This window comes from Temnothorax longispinosus, chromosome 10, assembly GCF_030848805.1.
Source record: "Temnothorax longispinosus isolate EJ_2023e chromosome 10, Tlon_JGU_v1, whole genome shotgun sequence".
Classification (NCBI taxonomy): domain Eukaryota; kingdom Metazoa; phylum Arthropoda; class Insecta; order Hymenoptera; family Formicidae; genus Temnothorax; species Temnothorax longispinosus.
The window spans coordinates 3002712-3023769 of record NC_092367.1 but is presented as its reverse complement, the minus strand read 5'-3'; the positions used below and the strand labels follow the sequence as shown (position 1 = coordinate 3023769).

The 21058-nt window shown below is 40.0% G+C and overlaps 1 protein-coding gene across 2 annotated transcripts in view; it reads right to left on the bottom strand.

Moving 5' to 3' along the window:
* Window positions 1-2760: 2760 nt before the first annotated feature.
* Window positions 2761-21058, bottom strand: part of LOC139820619 (uncharacterized) — a 124403-nt gene continuing 106105 nt past the window's right edge. The window contains exons 5-10 of one of the 2 annotated variants that reach the window (XM_071791018.1): window positions 12647-12783; window positions 10609-10947; window positions 7964-8026; window positions 7388-7677; window positions 6818-7114; window positions 2761-6676 (exon numbers count right to left, since the gene is read on the bottom strand). In XM_071791018.1, coding sequence (XP_071647119.1) covers window positions 6439-6676; window positions 6818-7114; window positions 7388-7677; window positions 7964-8026; window positions 10609-10947; window positions 12647-12783 — 1364 coding nt within the window. In that variant the 3' untranslated portion in view covers window positions 2761-6438. The remainder of the gene's footprint in view (window positions 6677-6817; window positions 7115-7387; window positions 7678-7963; window positions 8027-10608; window positions 10948-12646; window positions 12784-21058) is intronic. The other variant, XM_071791017.1, reaches the window with a different exon arrangement.

Genomic DNA, 21058 nt, shown 5'->3' with positions numbered 1-21058 from the left:
AATTTCAAACTTCCGGAAGGAAAATGATCTTCAGCGCCATCGTTGATCTGAACCTGGAACTTGGAAGCAAAGAGAAGCTTGGGTCCGTATTCCGTTCCTACCTAATATCAACAAATGATACAGTACCATCTTTTGCCAAAGTAGATTTAAATTACTATCAATCAGTCAATGAAATGTTTTATTAACTTCTGTTCATCATTATATCATCAGTTGTCATGTTGACGACAATAGTAATACTCTGGTGGAAAAATGTCTCAGAATTGTTCATATTATTAATTAGAATTTCTATAAAAATTTATAGACTTTCTCAGAATGCTCAGAATTTTTCAGATTTTTAAATAAATTTATAACAAATTGAATCATCTTTTTAGAAAAACTCAGACAAAATAATAATACTATTTCAGATTCTTCCAACACGACTTTATAGAAATTTGAATAAGTATAAGCTAGAAAATCTGTGCAACTTTAATTGTCATAAATTTTCTCATTCAATTATTTTTGAAAGTATCCGAGAAACTTTATTTTTTTTTTCCAGAATTTTTTATAAGTCAATTCTTACAAAATTTCTGGAAAAAATATGAGAAATTTTTTCACTAAGGTAAATGTGTGTGATGGTATTTTTATCCACTTTTATCGCTAAAACGTAACTTATTTCATAAAATTCTTTATTTTAGAATACTCTTCATATTTTGGATTAAGAGTGAGTGGCGCATATGAAATTCGGCCCCAAACACTTTTTGTAACTGTATTTACGTTTAGGGTTGGTTTTACGTACGCCACTCTGTATTTCATAAAGCAGCTTACTTTTATTTCGTCCACGCAACGTTATTACTTACCCTTAAACCAAATAGCATTTTCTTTAAGTAATTTTTGCTATAATTCATGAAACTAAAAAATCAATTCAATAAAATATAATATAGGATTAAAAATATAGCCAATTTTTTCCACGCATTCAAGTCACATAGAAAATATCGGAACAGCTAGGATTATCTATGACCCAGTTTATTATACAATTACAATATCCTTTACTAATCATACTGTGATAAATAATAATTGTAATAATCGTAGTATATCTAGATAACACGAACTATTTATGATTGATATGATTTTATTTATACACCATTCAACATTCTCACTTACTCACTTTCTCCCTCTCGTACGCTCTACCTTTCTCTCTTTCCCTTTCAATCCCACAAAAATCGCCCTGTCATCAAAAGATGCGAGGCGACAGCTGCAGACACACGCATTAGCAGGAAATTTGTCTAATTATTACAGTCCGCCGACGGAAAAAATTCGCGAATCGCGACACCGTCGTTCATGATCGCTCGATAATTCTTAGTACAAAATAGTTAAACGATTTATCGTTCTCGTTTGAACGGGGGTTTCCGATCGTCGCGACGTTTTAAGAACTGTCATACCGTGCTCTTCGCGTATTACCCTTACACGATTATGTTATGCGCCTCGTGATAACGTATTACACATTGAACGTTAATAAAACCTATGGTAATCCTATAATTTTCCACGAAGACGTCAAGAAATTGGGTACTCCAAATTAAAACGCAAGATGCCAAAAATTGAGACAATCCATGATTTTCTACTATCCAATTTAACAGACAAAATTTTTGATTAATCTTTGATCAAAGTACAAACATTTTGGTATAAGTTAAATACCCCAGGTAACAAACTGATGTTACTTGTCATCTTTTTGATGTTACTTTTTGTCAAAATAACAATAAATAACTTGTTTTCTGGGACTTTACACACAATATAGTTGATTGTATAATTATTAAAGAAAGATTAAAGTCCGGTGTCCACGATGCAAGAACTGTGTCCAAGTTTCGGTTTAAGCCAATCAACTTGCAGCTCTTACAGAAAAGTAGCAGTTTCATTGGCTTAAACCAAAACTTGGACACAGTTCTTGCATCGTGGACATCGGGCTTAAAAGTACTTTTTTTTTTAATGTTTCTTAAGATTAATATTTTAGTTCAAATTTTCGAAATTTGGCATTCAGTACGGTCATAATTTAAAGTGTCCAATCGCGCGTCTTGCGTCGAAAGTATAAATTCTTCTACAAGTAGTCGACTAATTGGTATACCCAGAGCTTTGTAGCTTCGTTTTCTCCTAATTACTGAACATCTAGAATCACCTTAAGCCAATTATGACGCAGATGGAAATAAAAAGCAAGAGATCGTATCATTTTTGGTCTAAACTGAATGTGTGTACTTCGTAAAAAATTACTCTGTATAGAGTTAATTTAGTATTATGTTGTTTGGATAATTCACAAACTGACGAAATAAATTCCACCCATTTACATATTTATAATTCTATGATTGTTGACATTGTCGAAAATGTTTGAATATTAATTTAGAATTAAAAATTTGCTTCATCACATGTTCTGTATTTTTAATCCTGCTTCTTATCCCGTCTAATCATAAATTGGCTCTAACGCACGTATATATGGTGAATCGAGTATTATTTATTCACTACTAGATTGTATATACAGATATAATATATACACACACAGATGAAAATGACAGGACGGTAGGAGAAAAATACATTTCTCTAACGCGACATCACAATTGTAACAATAAAAAAAGGAACGATTCTCAAAACTGAGATATATAAATTTGCCATCAAACGTAATCCATAATATCTCCTAATATAATTTTCTTTCTACAAAAATACGAACTAAAATTGTAACTTGAAAGGAATGGGGGAGTGAGGAACTACAGAAAATCAAACAAAAAGAAAATGCCGCTGTAACTGAAAGCTCTCTAGCACTTTTATTCTCAAATAATAAAAGTTAAAATATAATGAAATAATAATAACTAATAATAATTATTGATGGATGTAACTAATACAATAAAATGTCTATCCATTTTGCGCATTATGCCTATCAAACGCATTACAACATATCGAACGAGTAATCAGCCGACGATGATGCCGTAGCGAGGAGAGGAGTGGGGGATCGTATTCTCTATGTCATTATCGTATTAATTGTCTATAAACTGTTGACGGAAATAAAAAATCGATAACCTTCTCCCCGCCTTTATGATTCTCTTTTTGCTTAACTGTCTCCTCTCTCCAATTTCTTTCTGAGCTATCGTATTCTCTACCTCCCTGTCCTCTTTTCACTCATCGTCGTCCGCGCACCTGCCAACGGATGTGCGGCCTTAGGAACTCTTTTTTTTTATTCGCGTTTCTCCTTTTAACTTAGTATAATTCGCCCCTCTGTCCGTGCACGTGTTTTTGTCGACAATGTGTTTTCGCTACAGCTTGGTCCACGACTCTGGGAGTTCAGGTTTAAGGATAGAAATGAGATGAAGTATGAAATGAGACGAAAGGAGGGCTGTCGGATGTTGCTCGTGCGTGATCTAACAGTTCGACTCAACTCAACGTTGTAAAGGAATTTTCTAACGCGTTTGTATTAACCTTCCGTGATCGAGCTTGTCGAAATAACAATTTAGAAGGAAACTATGTATTTTAAAGTTTGCCTTATCAAAATACCGTTGTTACGTTTCGAATTATTTTGTAGCGCAACGCAACAGTACGGTGGCAACGTGCAAAATGATGGAAACATGTGATGACAGCATACACGCGCTTCCCTCGTGTAATTACATACAGTTATAGAAAAGTAAAACACTGTCAGATACAAAGTCGCATGGTAATTTACACGACAAGCGACATTAACAACAGTAGCATGTGTATTGTGACTACATAGTGATCGCAATAATATGATAATAATGATGACATGGTGATAATGATGATGATAATAGTACACGTCGCTAAGTTCTTAATTATCCGCGATCTCCTATTAGATCCTACTATATACAACGTCCGTTTATACATTTATGTATATGTATATATGCATATGGTATACGCAGATGCACGTAAAGATTTTGTATATACTATGATGCACAGTCGATAACTTACATGATATTACAATAAGATCACCGTATATATATATATTTATATGTATACATTTTTACGCAAGTTCTTCACGTGAATAATGGAATCTATACACACGCATGAGTTTTAGGAATAAGTAATGTGGTTGGTATATCACGTTTCCTGGCCTATAATCTAAAATCATAGCCCTTAATTAATCACCGAAAGTGTTCGCGGGAAACGGATCGATCGTAGCGAGCGCAAATCGAGAGTCACAGCGGAGTGCGAAAAGTTCTATCTATATACCGAAAGGGAGTATGTACAACAAAAAAAAATATATATATTAAAATATATTAAAGCACTCGCATTAAAAAATATGTGACGTATCCTGCTGTGTATTTCCACGAAAAAAATACAACATAAAATGTCGGAAACGTCCGAATCTCCACTGCGTCCATCTCGATGTACGAGTGCACGCACGCTTATATATAACTCGCCACTTAGTGTATGTGATCATATATACATTACGTATTACCTAGGTACCGCGTTATCTACAGTATTACTAACTACCGCTAATTAACCGCTCATGACTGTCGAAAATCTTTTCATCAAGGATGCAAGTACTCAACATTGCTACACGCGCGGAAGATCGGTACCGCACGCGAACATATCTTGCGTCGCATCCTCGGTAATATTCGGTGGCCTTAAATCGTATAATATATACAGCCCTGTGACACAGATATGTACGATACGATGACAGACACGCCTACGTATATATATTTATATATGTACAATTGTATTGTCGGATCTCGCTATTTTATCATTGAGACGCCACAACTCAGTTTGTCACGGGGAAGCAAAGGCGCCATCGAATAAATAAAAAATTATTAACAATAAGAAAAGAAAAAAAACGAGTAAAGTAATTTTTCTACATGATTTATTGCGCTCTGAATCGTTTAGACATCTATGTCAATGGATAGCTTTTAATGAAGTTACAGTAATCGATAACTCGTTCGTTGATAATAATTTTCGGTATCGATAATCAAATTGATTAATGAACCCGTTAAATATAATAAGTCATAAGCATTTTCTCGCGATGACTAATTTCCGTAAATTAATGCGAGCAAATATAGAAAAAAAAAAGAACAGCCGATAATTGAAAGTCATCAATTTATCACCTTTTGAAACGTAATTGAAATATATCAGAAATAATCCTGTAAATATTATATAAAATTATACATTCGGTATTTATGAGAAAGAATGTTCATATAAATATGTTTATATAAATATTCATATAAATGTGTAAAACACAATTTTACATATTTTTATAAACACCAATCACGTTGCAATTAAGAATCGTCAAACTTTTCCTATTATTGCCAACGTATGATCTATAAGCATTAAAGTCAGTCCGTTCTGTTTGCGGATAAATGTAATTTTTGTTTATCATTGAATGGTTTCCAAATGAGAAAGAAAACCGATATATTTCAACATGTTTCATCTTATACGCTCTTTGAAGCATATAACATTACATAGCATTAAAACTAGTCCGTTTAAAAAAATTGTCCTAATATTAATAATAATCTCTCACAATTGCCTCATATACAGATAAAAGAATCTTATAACGAATTTGTGCGCAGTTGGATATATTAATTTGCACTATTACAAATTAAAAAGTATGTTATATATTATTTTTTTCGATGCGTAAGCGTAATAAACATAAACGCATTCAATTGATCAAATGTGCAACATACGACATACTAAAAAATATGTAACAACTTATGCTGAACATTTAACCGTTTATGTATGTACTATGCTTAATGTCTTTAATTAATTTTTATACAACAGTCTTTAATATGCACTAGTGCACGCTAATGCATTCAACCGAATTAGTTATTAGTTCTCCGTATACTTAAAAGTGCACATTAATATTCATGCTATAATACGCAGCGTGTCTTCGTATACCCTTTAAATGTTTATAACAACTGCGGATGATTTAATGATCAACATGGATTTAGATTTGTCACATTCATAATATATCATTTCATTTACACTTTCTCGTTCAATCACTCGTCAATTAGTTATCTATAAAATTGATTAGTCGACTGTCTTCTTTTGGATTCTCTTTGTGATCTCTTCGTGAATTCCTTATTTCTTACACGCTACTATCGAATTCCATTTGATAACATCATCAATGATGCTGGTTGCTAGATGCAACGAGTTAACTTGTCTATTCTTGATTTTCTTTTCACAGTCGAAATATTAAAATATAAACTGGAAATTGAAGGGGAAATCAAGAATGGATAAATTAACTCAATGCTGATAAATAAAGAATATAAAAGTTCGTTTGTAGATCATCGAGATCCAATGTACTCCGAATGTTACCTTGGTTAATAGCGTCAAAAAAAATCAAATCATCGGCTAATGATAGAATTCCGGTAGATTGCACAAGCGTCGTGCTTGTTGCTGATGATGGTGCTGCTGTTGTTGGTGCGATTGCTGATGATGCTGATGATAGAGAGTGTCCCCTTGATGGGTCACTTGCTGGTGTCACTCGTGGGACTTGTTGTTCAGTGGATGATAATTGCCTGACGAAGTTACTAAAGCGAGAGGTATGGACGCTGGATGAGGATGCGAGTGGCCCGCATTGGAGGAATGCGTCGTAAGCGCTAGAGGACTACCAGAAATGGAATTGGCGAGGGAAGCGAACACCGAAGGTGCAGGCGACGCCATGGTTGGACTGCCCATCGCAGCCGTTGGTGGATTGATCCTTTTTTCTTTTTGCCTCCTGAAACACAATTATATTTTGCTTAAAGAGAACAAAAATTTTGATACAAAATCCTCAATCTATCGTTATGATAAATAAAAAAGGGGAAAAAATATAATTTTTTCCATAATTATATGTATATCTTAACGTTTTAATATCTACCTGTTACAAAACCACACACGAACCACTTCTTTCTCCATCGCAAGGCTATCTGCCAGTATGGTTATCTCCTCGGACGTGGGCTTTGGGTTTTGAATAAAAGCTTTTTCGAGGGCCACTCTCACGCTGGTCTCTATCGACGTTCTCTTCTTCCGCCGCCTGCCAATCGCTTCCGGTGTCGTAAGTGGATTCGACAGAGAGTTAGGATTGTTCAATGAATTATCGGCATCCTCGAGCCACTTTTGTAACAGCGGTTTCAGTTTGCACATGTTTTTGAAGGAAAGATTCAGTGCCTCGAACCTGGAATGCAGAATCATCAATTTTGTTTAACTTAAATCAGTAGCTGTTATTTGATTAAATTAGAAATAATGTAAATAAACTTTTTTTTTGTCTTATCTCATTTTTATTATAGAAAAAAAATTCGAGCAATGTATAAGCTTAAAAGTCCATAAAAGAAAATAAATAAAAAATTCAGAATAATATCAAGACGTCTTTTAAACATTTTTACAACGGTTGCGCTACCTGAGAATTATATACTTACTTTATCACAATTCAAACAAAGAATATATTTACCTGGAAATCGTGGTTTGGGAAAAATCGTTGCCATAAAGTTTGCCCATAGCGAGTCCGACGTCGCCTTGAGTAAAACCAAGCTTGATCCGTCTTTGTTTGAACGTTTTGGCGAATTGTTCTAGCTCTTCGAGGTCCGTTGTTTCCTCCGGTGAAGGTTCTAATCTTGTCGGTTTTACTGCTGGTGGTGTGCTAGGTGGTGGTGATGATCTCTGCGCCAAATTTCGCCCAACTAAATTGCCGCTACTCTGAAGAGCCTGCTGTTTCTGTAGTAATTGCGCTGCCGCTTGCACCTAATAATTTTTATTTTTTTTTAAATAAATTACAAATTGTTCGAAAACACACACAGGATTAAGATAATTATATAAAATAATCACAATCGACCGCAATAAAAATTCTTAAACATGCAAATTAAAGTTGTATCGAGACGTTTAGACATGTCTTGGATATAATATACTTTTATCACTTTGAAAGAAATTTTATCTGAAATTATTACAAAACAATTTTCATGCATGCTTCCATTCGGAAATAAATTTCGCAATCGCTAATATCTGGATACAACTCTGTCCTAAATCGTACCTGCATGGACTGTGAGCGCGGATGACTCGGTCTTGTCGGGTAGCCACCGCTCTGCAACAGCCCCTGCAAGACGTTGACGACCATTGGTGAAAATCAATATAATGGTCATCTGCGCTTTATCTCTATTTGTAATAGAAATTCGTTTTTTTGCGGTGTTTTTAAAACGCGTTTTCAAAACGGAACTCAGCTTTATAATTGATTTATCATTCCTCTACGATCTTACATGTAAAATCTTTATAAACGAGCATAATATGATTCAAAAATACAATTTATGTACATTCATATATGTAATTTTGCACCCGTCAATCTCGAAGATAAATGTCTCGGTATTTTTAGGGAACGCGCGGCACGTGTCGAGCTCGTGCGCGTACAGGTATGAAAAGTATAATTCCAAGGGTTGTGAATCTGTCCGATCGATTATTTTCATCTATTCCTTAGCCACGATGCTCGATTATGAGGATGAAGGGTTCGCGTCACGGGCACGGTGTTCCCGGTTGGGAAAGGGTTCGGGGTTGGTCGCGTGTCGCCGGCATACGAGCAGCTAGTTTATGCGCTTTGTGGCCGCGAAGACACCCTACGGAAACGCCTCGAGTTGAGCCACGTGCGGGATCAACCGCGACAGGTTAACGTCTACAATTTAGAGACACTGTTTAACTTCAAGCAGAACTAATCTGGTATTTAAGAAACAGAACAACGATTTAAAAATATTTACAGAAATGCTTAATAACACAAGCATTTTCCTGTATGAAAAAGTAGTAAGACAGAAATAATTGATGAACAAATCAGTGCGTACATTAATTTTTAACATTTATGAAACTTAGTCAACAAATATAAACGTATAAAAGTATTTTGTGACTTGTGTATGTGTGAATCTATAGTGTAAATTTCATTTTTCCAATTGCACAATTTACTCGAAAGATTTCTTTAAAAATAGTGGTATTATTCCATATTAAAATTTTTCACTCTGTATTAAAATATTTCACAATTTTACAGTGATTAAAATCAAGACGTAAAGGATTCACGAAGGGTGATCTCTGAATGAAGAAATTAAACCTCTGTTGCGGCAGATAAGCCACACAAAAGTCCTCACGTGGCGCACACGCGTAACCGCCCGCGAAGGGGTTGAAAGGGTCAGGTTGTACTCGGCAAAGCGATTTCCCGAGTGAAGAAGGTCGTGTGCCTGTCTTAATGCTCCGCGCGAAAAAAAAAGAAAAACGAACAGATGAGGACGATACTCCCTTAGAAGAAGAAGGAGCGCGTTGAAAAGAGGAAACATCCTGGCCACGTGTGAGGTAACAAAAGGCACCCCGGGGCAAGGTGCCGAAGGGCCTTATAAGCCCACCTTGTAGCATCGCGCGGTACCTTCCGATAGAGAGACGGGGGATATCTAGGGCCCTATAACGCGCAAATACACGCGTGTACGTGTGCATGCACAATAAATGTATAATACACACGGCGAAGCACGGCTGCCCATTAAGCGTGCTAAAGCTCGAAGTCGTTTTGTTGATTTTTCCCGGAGACTATAGTTGCACGCGCACGTCGTGACGGATTCTATAGACAGTTTTTTTTTTTATTCGTAAATGCAAAGCCCGGTCCATTCAGATCGCTCGCGAGAAGGGCCGAAGGAGGGGGAGAGGGAGCGCATCCAGGAAGCGGGATCGTTTTTCAACGTATCCCCGGATATCGTGGATCGATTCCTCCACCTTCTGCCGATCCGAGAGAGATCCGACGAACAAATAGTGAGAAAATCGTGGAACGCTTCTTTCATCGGAGGAATGCGTGCTGCGAGAGACGACTGATAAATATGTCGCTTCTTTTTTCGGCGATCGTCAAGCGCGGGTTTTAAACCATGCTCGAAACGTGATATTTATAGAGGAAAATCAGGAAATCTCTTTGTACGCCTGTCCTTTTTCCGGGGGATGTCTTCAATTATTATTCGTTTTATACGCGTTTTCTGTATTGCTATATTATTATGATTATAATCAGATGTGTTTTAAAATTCGGATTTTTTTAGTGGTAACTTTTTTCATTTTTGCGCAACACTGAATTAACAACCAAGATTTTTTTAGCTACTATTTTTGCGATAAATTACATTGCATTTCACTTTTTCCCGTCATCGACGTGAAACAATATAAGAATGCATAATAAGACTAAAATAAACAGGCAACTTTCATCGGAGAATATTTTGTCGAGATCATTTCGATGACTACTTCTTTGAAAAGACTTTAATGCGACGTAATGGAGCGCGAAATTCAGCCGTGATGCGGTTGCAAGTTGGCGCTGTTCGCGCGCGCATTTGCATCGACGAGGGCAAGCCTAAACGAGAAGGTAGCATCCGATTTCCTTTGTGCCGTTGCCAGACGGCTATCTTGACGTCGAATCGCGAAGACGCTATACGCGAAGAATAAGACGTTCGCTCTCGCCTGATCTGCGCCCTGATCAGATAGTACGGCCGAACATTGCGCGCTTCGATCGGCTTCGATCCCTCCGACGGAATCGCAACGGCACGGAATGCAATTTGTGATTTAAATAGATAAGTAATTCGGCAGATAGTCATCGACGGAACATGGAGCTCGTAAATATTATTTTTAATGGACCCCGATCTTAGCTCACAGTGAAACATTGTTGATTACCCGTGCACCCACCTGATTTTGTAGGAAGAACGGCGGAATCTGTCCCGCCGCCGGATTGGCCTGAAACATGGCGAATTGCTGTAGCTGCTGCTGTAGTGATTGCAGTTGATGTTGCTGCAGCGTCGAGGCGATCGCTTGGATATCCTGGGTCCCTAATGCACCGTGCATCAGCAATTGCTGGCTGAGCAATTGAGCGGTCGCCAGCGCGGCCTGCGAATTGCTATTGTTTTGTTGGCCGGACGTGTGTTGCTGCTGGTGACTGCCCGTGAGCTGGCTGCTGATGCCGGAACTCGGCGAGGACGCGCTGCCGCTGGTGCCGCTGCTGCTGTTGCGTTGCGAGACATCCGTGACCTGAAGTAACGTTGAAATTACATTACATAATTGATTTTTATTAACAAATCAAGCTCAAATTTATTTAAAAATTGTGATAAATATATAATCGGCAGTATATATTTCGAGATTTATATTTATCTGCTCAAGAAGATGTCTTCTAATTATAAGAGTCAATATCACGAGCCGTCACTACGATCAGTAAAAGCGCTATAAAAACTTTTAGCGTTTCCTACGACTGAATAGTTTATCGTTTGATACTATCAAGTGACAATCTTTGATTCCCTCGAAATGCGGGCTACGACATTTCACGCTGTAACGTGGGACCGGGAACACGAAGAATCAGCCGGGCCGCGCGCGAGGCGAGGCGGGCCACCCTCCCTAATATTACAGAGTAAATTCGCCCGTCGAACAAAGCCGTGTTTACACTCGGCCAGGTCAGGATATTGGTCACTACGGTCCATCCTGCGCTTTTGTGTTTTATAAAACCTACTCTCCCTACCGTCGTCCCTTCTTGTCGTCCATCTCGCTAGTGGCTTCCTTTATTTATTTGTCAAATATTGATCGCGAGCGCTTTTTACGCCCGTCAAGAGCGTCCTGTAGTAAAAAAATCGAAGACACGGTCGCGCCGCGTTCCTGAACGATTCCTCTCGAAAGAAAGCACGCTGGGATATTACGCTCGCAAATGGGATTGGTAACGTTGTTGATACATTTAAGCAACGCACACAGGCAACAGATGACAATGGATGACATGACAAAGCACGCTTTCGTCAAAATAAGTAGAGAAAATACCATTGAAGTTAAGTTATTGAAGAAAATCTTTTGTAAACGTTATTGACGAGTTAAGTACGAAGACACATTTAATTATTAATAATAACAACACAAACAAAAACAAGATTAATTAATTAAACAAGATTCCCATAAAAACATTATATATAGGTACTGTTTCCAAGAACAATTAAAAATAAATAAAAAATAATTTAATTATTTATTTGATTTTTATGTATTTAACACAATATTTTTATTTATAAGAGAAATATTTAGTACGATCCTTTTATTTCTATATACAGATTATTTTATTTAAAAAGATATTATACCTGATAAACTTTTGTATTTATAACGTTTTTATGTCAAATTAAATAACAATCTGAAGAAGCAACACGTTGTTTCTATATTTTTCAATGGCGATAATAATAATCTATTGTTAAAACTGTAAAAATGTTTGCCTTTCGTTATTAATTTCGAGAACATTATATTATATCGTCGATGTTAATAGAATCGTTGACACACGAAGACCAAGAAGAGCAACTAATTTCGCGCGTATTATACAACAAGCATCTGTAGCTTCGTGCACGCAAGATGCCGTGCAAATTATTTGAATTATACTCGTATATTTTGCTCGCGGCACTAATTGTAAAAGCCGCGCCTCTTTTCAGCACTCTCCATGCGCCTCCCGATAATTATTAAACGCTGGTGATACGCGACAAAGATTCGATCAATATCTATTTGTCTTCTAATCGCAAATTACAAAGTATTGAATAGTGTATATTATTTTACATAATTTATAAAATTAAATAAAATTACACAGGTATAAGAGAAATTCTCATAAGATTGTTAATAAAATGATTCAACTTCAATATCAATCAGAAAGAAGAATTATAATCGCGAATATAGATGAAAGGAATAAGTCAAAACAGATACGAGATCAAAATTTATTTACCAGATTAAGAGCTTCCCTGTCCGAGTCCATGGAGTCATTATCAAGATGTGGCTCGGTGACATCTTGGATGTCACTTGCAATACTCCTGTCATCTCCGCTAAGTTCAGGACCATCAACGTCGCCGTGCAAATCTGCATCTGCAACAAAAAAAAACCTCGATTTAAATGTCTGTTCGATCTAAATTTTTTATGCTTGATAAATCTTCAAAGTCAAATCTATGACATATTTGCGTTTATTATACAAACTCAGGACGCAACGTAACATTGAAAGTTGTAAAACTCTCAGAGATATAAGCTTAAAATACATATTTTTAGACTTCGTATCAAACTTAGTATCAAGTTTATCAGAAAAGAATCTCGCAGTTGCCGTACAATCGTTGTTATTCTGCGCTCTATACTTCTGATGATGATGGTATCGCGTGGGGGTGCTGGTAGGCGTGCTGGTGGCATGAAGACGCATGTCCGCGAAGATCATCCTGGATTCTTCCAGGAAGACCATCATAGCTTCGTCTGTTCCGTTCGTCGTCCCTACATTGGGACGCTTCTCGTGGTCCAGCACGGTGATCGATTTCTCACGCGAATGTAAAAAGGATCGCGCTCGGCGATCCCACGTCGATCTATCGATCGGCGCGATCCCATCGCGCTTCGCAAGACATGAGACGAAAAAAGCTGTGCACTCCGAGAAAAAACGCGACGTTTCACCTTTCTGCGCGCGATATCAACTATAGCGATCAAATGCGAAAATAGTTAAGCTTGCGAGAATTTAAGCCGTTTAAGTTTAATTATCGCTCATTAACACCTCATGAATATTTATGCGAATAATTATCTCAATTAATCCCCGCGAGTCCGAGGGCCTATCAAAACAGCGGTTCCGAAGAAGCGAGTTTGCCGGAGATAGTCCCGAGTCCTGCAGCGCCGGTCTTAGTCGACGAACTGATACAGAGCGAGTGTCAGAATGACGCAACGAAACTGTGCCCCTAAGGGCGCACGAACCTTCCCCACCACTATACATGGCCCTGCTGGGCCCGAGGATTGGTCGGGCGCATCGGTTACGTCAGGCCGATTGGTCGAGGAGAACCCTTTTGCCCTTTCGGCGTGCCCTCTCTCTCTCCCTACCCGATAGCAGCAACCCTTCGCGCGAGCATCCATCATCGTATCTTATGACTACTCTCTCCCTCGCCACCCCTTTACCGAGAGCCTCCTTCGTCTCGCTCGCGCCGGGGTCGTTGGATAATGGCACGGAACCGATTCGCTGATTCGGAGAACACGGACTTGCGCGCTGCGATTGGCTCGCGCGATTTTTAATAATTATTTCGATACGCCGATACACTATTTTGAAGGGGGATTTATAGCACTCAACGTATGTCGCGCTCGGGGCCGCTGTCGCAGCAATAAGACTGCATGTACGTTATCGGAGTCAACGAACCTTAAGATTTCGTCTTTCATACGCACTTTTTGCACATAAATTGATCGCAACAAAATTGTGCAAGTTGTTTTAAATACATTTGATGTAAATATAGTTTAAATAAGTTATGTGCAAATATATTGGAAAGGAAATCTTCATGCACATTGTCGAATTATTGGAAAAAAGCTAAAAATCTTTTATAAACATTATTCAATTTATATAATGTCTAACAGGTAACGTAGTTTGTTATTTATAGTATTTATATATATTATATAAATAATGCATACGTTATTTTGTATCAAACATGAAGTTAAAAATTATATTTACGTTTGTACAATTTGTAAATGTGCAATTATATTTTATATTGACAAACTTAATAAATTTTATTTATCAATTATACTACGGATCTTAACATCTTCACCGTCGTTCTAACAATATTATCTACACGCTTCTTTGTAGACCTCTTAACTATCCTTCGCGCGCGTTTACGAGGTAAACGTAAAAACACGTAAACTAAAGCGAGCAATCAACCGCGACTAAAGACAAGGAAAAGAAGCTATTCTCTCGCATTCTTGTGGGAAAAGTCGAAAACCGCGGAAAGGTAATGTCGAGGGGGGAACGAGGGTCAGCGACGCCAAAAAGTAGAAGTCGCTTAGCCATTTGGAGCCGCTCCTCTCCGTGATGCTTTCCCATCGACTCCCGATTCCGGGATAAAAGCTGAGAAGAGAAACCGAAAATGGAGATAAACGCTCGCGGGAGCGTTTGTAAAAACGCTGTTCTGCCGCGGGCGCAGGTGGGGGAACGGAGATTCTCCGTTGAGGTGCTACCGGGGGCCCGGCCGGGAACGATCGTTATAGGAAGAAGAGCGAAGGAATTCAAAATCCTGTGAATATCCTGCGAGAGCGCGGCATTGCTTTTCGGGGGCCCACGACCCGATTTTCGCTCCTTCCATCTGCGTTACCTGACGGGAGGATTCCCCTGAAATCGTAAAAAAAAGGGAGAAAAAAAGACGCAACAGGTCAGGTAGAATACCTCCAGGAAACTGGCGCGCACGCACGGCATTGGTGCGGATTCCCTATAAAATTTCGCTCCGCTCGGCACGCTCTACGCCCCACCCGGGTTTGTATATCTCGGGGCCCTCTTCTTTCCTTCGTTCGCGCGATCCATTACTCCCCGCGCTCCTCATCCGTCCTTTCCGAACGCGCAAGATGTTGCGGCAGGTACATACGGCGATTCACACACGGCTTTCCTTTTTCATCCACAAATTTGCATCGTCCCTCCCTTTTTTCGTCGAAAATTACGCTTTTTTTCCGTGAGAATCTACGGGCCCCTCCGCGACTCTTCGCAAACGGGAAAAACGGCGCGCTGGGAGTGAGGGGGGGGGGAATAGAAGAAGGGGTCCAAGATTTTTGGGGCGATTTCTGCCGGTTTTGATTTTACCCTTGCTCTCCTTTGTACGTTACGGTGAACGACGCGTTAAAGATGTGACGGTCCGTATTATACACCAGGTGCGACGTCTTTGATAACAGAAGGAGAACGGGTGATTCGGCGGATGAAAACTATCGCCGATTGGTTTTATTTTTTTGTAACGGACACACGCGTGCAAAATCGCACACAAACGCACACGTACTCGGAGACAGAAGAAGACGAAAGGGGAGGTAAATGCGACAGGAAGCGACGGTTTTTTCCGGTTTTTTTCCAGCTAGTACACGAGTAACTGACGCCTCGCTCTCGGCGAATCACAGGCGATAGTTTGAAAAAAAGTCAACGGATAGTCGCGGATAGATTTTGTTAAGGGTAGATACGTCGCTCGTATCCACGAAAGAGAAAGAGGAAGAGCGAGACGTGGATGTGAACGCTAACGGATTTTTAACGTACTTTCGTAAAGTTGCGCCATCGGTTGCGCTAGAAAGAGATAGATCTTCAGGTACTAAAGATTATTCTGTATAAAAGGATTTTGAAAAACTATTGTACTTTCAAAAGGGAATTATATGAATGTCGAAAACAATGCTATTCTCTCACAATCAGTAAGAATTCGATCCTTCTCTATCTTTCCTGCAAACATCTTTCACGTCATTCCTCCCGCGACTAAGAGAAATAAAGTATAACGACTTCGCTATTAGTTCCAAACTACCAGTAAATTCACACCTGCGACCCTACAATCGGATAAAAGAAGCGGCCATTCTCGGATCGTCGATCCACCCGCCGATCTAGAGCCGGCGCGTCGATTCGATATCGAGAGCCGTACGAGAAAGAATGTGTCGCTCATCTGGAAGATCGTTATCTCCCGATGGATCCTCGACGTCTCTTTGTGCCGCATCTGCATACACACCGGCGCACGCACACTCGCCCGCTCATCGCGCGGCGATCCATTGTGCCGTCGACGCGGTCACAATGCAGTCGCCCATGCAATTTCGAGCCATTCAAGTCCGTTTAGCGCTTTGCACGAGTGACACGGTAACCGTCTATCCATCACCCACGCACACTCGCACGTACGCGAGTCGAAAAACACCGTCCGCGTCGTCGAGAGAGTCGCACGAACGCAAGCGAGCGATGATACACACACGGTCGAGCGGGCGTCGGTGGGGAGGTGCAGCTGTGGGATGCAGCCCTCGTGTTATATACGTTCCGCTCCTACGAGAGGTCGAGGATGCTAGGCCATGGCGCGGCGGCGACCTTCGCCTTCGTCCCTCAAGAGAGCGACTACTCCTCGCGTGACCCACGGCGAAAACTACGTGGCCGACGACCCGAGCACGCGGCGAGCAGCTCCAGGACGTGCTCGCCCCGTGCGAGTCACGTCCGTCAGGTGATAAAACGGCGGACAATAGCGCACCTGAAGGCTACCGAGGATTATGCGGTTTTTGGCAAAACTTACTGGCTGTCGAGTCTGACGAAAAGAGGGGCAAAGAAATTTAATCGTGGCGATCTCCTGCTTATTGAATCAGAAAGTCAAACCGAGAAATCAGATTAGGGAATCTATTGGGATTGATTTATTATTAATTTAAATATGACATTCGTACATGATTTTAGAAACGATAATTTATATAATATTTTGAAAATGTAAATAGTATGCAAGAATGAAAAATTTCTTAATTTTTAATCGGAGATTTAATTAAGAAAATGCAAACATCATTTATTCGCTAAATTAAACGTTGCGAATACACTCTAATGAAGATAATTTCTTCGAGAACAAGTCTTTCGCACTGTTACGTGTGTTAACACGAACATTTCCTAGCTAATCTGAATTATAATTCAAGAAACACACAATACGAAGTAGCACAATGTAAGCAGTATTCTCTGATATCCATACAAACCCAACGTCTGAATTATATACCACCTCTCATGAATATTACATCCATCAGAACAAAAGTTTCCCAGAATTAATTCGTCAAAATCAAAGTCTGAATAAATGCGTAAAGTCGTTTAAATAATATTCGGTAAAATCAAAACCTTCATAAATTCTAAATCCAAATGACTTTTAACACGATTGCTAATGTAATTATAATAGTAACATTTATTATTAATAATTGATTAAAAATCTTACTACTATCTTTCGCTGATACGTCTGAATCAAAACTTCACCTTTAGATTAATTTAATTAGATCAATTTTTCCTCCGAATTGTACGCACAGTGAATTCTTAATGCATATTTAATCAATCAACTCGCGAGACAGAATCGTTTATCACAAATCAGATGTTAGAGTATAATAGGCAACATGGGTCGATTCCGTCATCATGTTCCGATTTCACCGAACAGTAGCGTATACATTCCCATCTAAATTGGCGGACTTGGCCGATGAATAGCGACAGACGCTTTCTCCGCTCGCGAGCGAGGAATCGCTATGAAAAAGTTCCATTTTCTGGATGAATTCTGGCCACAGTACCGTGCAACCAGAATCCCTTCTCCTAAGCGGCAGTCATCTCTCTTCCTCCGTTCAGCTTCCCTCCCAAACAGTCTCTTCGTCCCTTCTCTTCTCCAGCTTCTCCTATTCCTTCACTCTCGGTTCTCTTCCGCTCGTTCTCCGAATTCAAGGTGTTTTTGTTCGCCGGGGCGAGAATAGCCACCGACGACGAGGGCGTGCTGCTCTTTCCACGCGATCTACATAAAATATCGATTCCTCGAGGCGCGTCTCGGGGAAAAATATCGGCGAGTCACGCGGGCCCGATGATGAATCCCTACTGAAACCGGCCCTTCTCGCTTTAACGTACACGGAACGCGTCACAAAAGAGAAATCGTTATTTTCACGGCTCGGTCCGATTTCGCGGTTGCGTCCCGCATTCTCTCCCCGTTTAATCCCCCCTCGCTCTCTCTTATACCTTACCGATCCACCCGCGAATTCGCGATCACCTTCGTCGGCGATTTACTCGATTCCCTAACCCCTTTGCTTCTTTGTATTGTTTCTTCTTGCTCCTTGGTGGTCTTATAATCGATCAACTTTCTCACAACTTTTCGCGACTTTTTCGAGACTACTGATGCAATGAAATCGATTGATTTCTATTTATTTTTAATTGTAAACGATTACCTTTATCAAATATTGTAAAAAGGAATATTCTTTCGTAGAAGTTTCTTGACCCTAAAAATCATCAACTTTTTCACAGCGTTGGATTCATTGTTTTCACAAATGTAGGAACTCTCGCTAGGAACAATCGTATAACCGATTGTTTTAATGTTCGTGACGGCGAGTGATTATGCTTCTATTTCTCAAGAATTAATTTACGGCATATCGGAGTCACGATTCGTAGAATGCATTGCCGCCAGGGTCGAGCTAACGTGAACTTTTACGTCGAGTTTGTCGCGCCATTGCACGTCATTTCTCTTCGATCGATGAAAAAAAGCCAAATTTACTTCCCGACTGGCAAATAAAATAAAATCAATATATTAATGAGCATATAAGAAAATTTCAAATTTAATTAATACTAAATATTCTTATTATGACTTGGAGCGCTTCCTTTTAATATAATTTAAAATCCACCAACATATTTTGATATTATTTAATATCGTACTAACTTTTTCTCGTCCGAATATGGGGCAAATGTCGCAATTAATTGCACATTTTTTCATTCAACGGGACGACGACGACAAGTAGACGTTTCTCATCGTTATAGAGTCTCTTTTCCCCCGATTTACTCGCGTCTCAGCAAGACGCGCACCCCTCTAAGATGGCAGATCGCATTAGAGCAGGGTTCCTCTCCTCCCAGCCGTTCTTCTTTCTCGGTCGTGTAGCAACGCGACCGAATGTCTAAGCAGCATCTGCCTTCCGCGTCGTTTCTTCGTCGCCATTCTTACGTAAGGCGACGACAATGCAGCCCGGCCCGGGTTACGGGGGAGGAATTCCCCGGGTATTATTCCCGAGGTATATGCACCGCCTGTCAACCGACTTACGATTTTATTAGGGCCTTACGTCATTCGATTATGCTTGGCCGGGCCTTGGTTTTCATTCAGAGCGGGACCCCGAGACGTACCGCGAGGTAACGTCCGACAAAACAGATCGGATCCCGATCGGTCTTCGCATCGCTACCTCGAGCATTTTAACACTGCGAGACTTTACGACTGTTTCATGTAAAAATATGGCTAAAGGGGACGTAATATGATTTGGGGGTTCTTTATAAAGAACGGAACAGTGCCAAGTATATGAAAAACTAATACCCTCCCGATTATATGAAATATTCTAAATCTCATAAATTGTCAAAAAGTAAGAGATGGTCGTAAAAAAGACTACGCAGTATATATTGCCCGAAAAATATTTTCTCGGACAAGTTTCATGCGTCAAAATCATGTAAGGATCTGCCGGGATTCCAAGCGGGAAGCTACACGAGTCGCATAAGTATTGTCCGGATGTTGATGCTGAAAATCGCGGCAGTTACCGCGACGAGAGTGTAGACGACGAGAGAAGCGTATCAAAGGGGAGGGCACCATAGGGGGATAGATACCAGAGCCAATAGAATAACAGTGTTTCGTCTGGCGTGTTTTGAACCGGCATTGCCCGGCGGCCCGGCAAGGGTGACGAGAGAAGGGGTGGACTGGTTTCCGAGCGCGGCGTGTGTGGGGTGAGTCTAAAACCGTTAGGTTGGTCGCGTGCTACCGGAGGCACGTGGCCATCCTCCTCTCTCCCTCCCCCTTTTCTCACCCGTGTCTTTTTTACGCACGCGCACATACGCGTCCTGAACAAGGCGCGACAAGATGTACGGGTACCAGACAACTTGCATACTCGAGAGGATTCTTAAACGCGGGATAATCTTAAATATCATGCGATTATATTCTTATGTGCGTATTGAAATTCTATTTCTTCTTTCTTTGATTCTCGTCATAACTTTCATTTAATTTAGCTGCACGATTATATAGAACTTTCATTAAAAATAAAGCCAACAATTTTAAAACTGATTTTATCATCTCATCGTGATAGGATAAGTAAGGCTGATCCTAGCAGATCCATTTTCTATAATCAACCATACAATCTATGTGAGAAAATCGCCAACATCACGCGCGCGACGAATCTCTGAATGGGTATTACGGATTCCATCCGGCGAATGGAACCTAATTTATTCCGTCTGTTTTTCGGTGAGCCACGGTGAGCGTGGGCCCGGAGCTATTGATCGACGAAATTCGATGATCATTGTTGCCCAGAGCTTGTATCGGCGAAACCCCAAATTAAGGGCCAGGTATAAGCAGCGAGAGAGAAGCTCGGACGCATGGCGCCATTAACCGCGGTTGCAGCGCGATGAAAACGAAATAGCCGATCGCGCGGCAGATGCGGGGATCGGTAAACAGTCGACCGGATAACAGTTAGGCCGCCGCCGTCATCGCTCGTCATCATCAACGCGGCCATACCGTTAGACGGAGGCAATGTGCGGACCCTTCGGCACGTGCTACCCGATCAAACGCAGCCGTTCCTTCGATGCAGATAGATAGAGTGTTTTGGGCATTGATTTAAATTTTATAAATATGAAAAATTTTAAGAGTTTAAATAATTTAAGAATTTTAACCCTGAACTTTTTTGCAGACAAAGA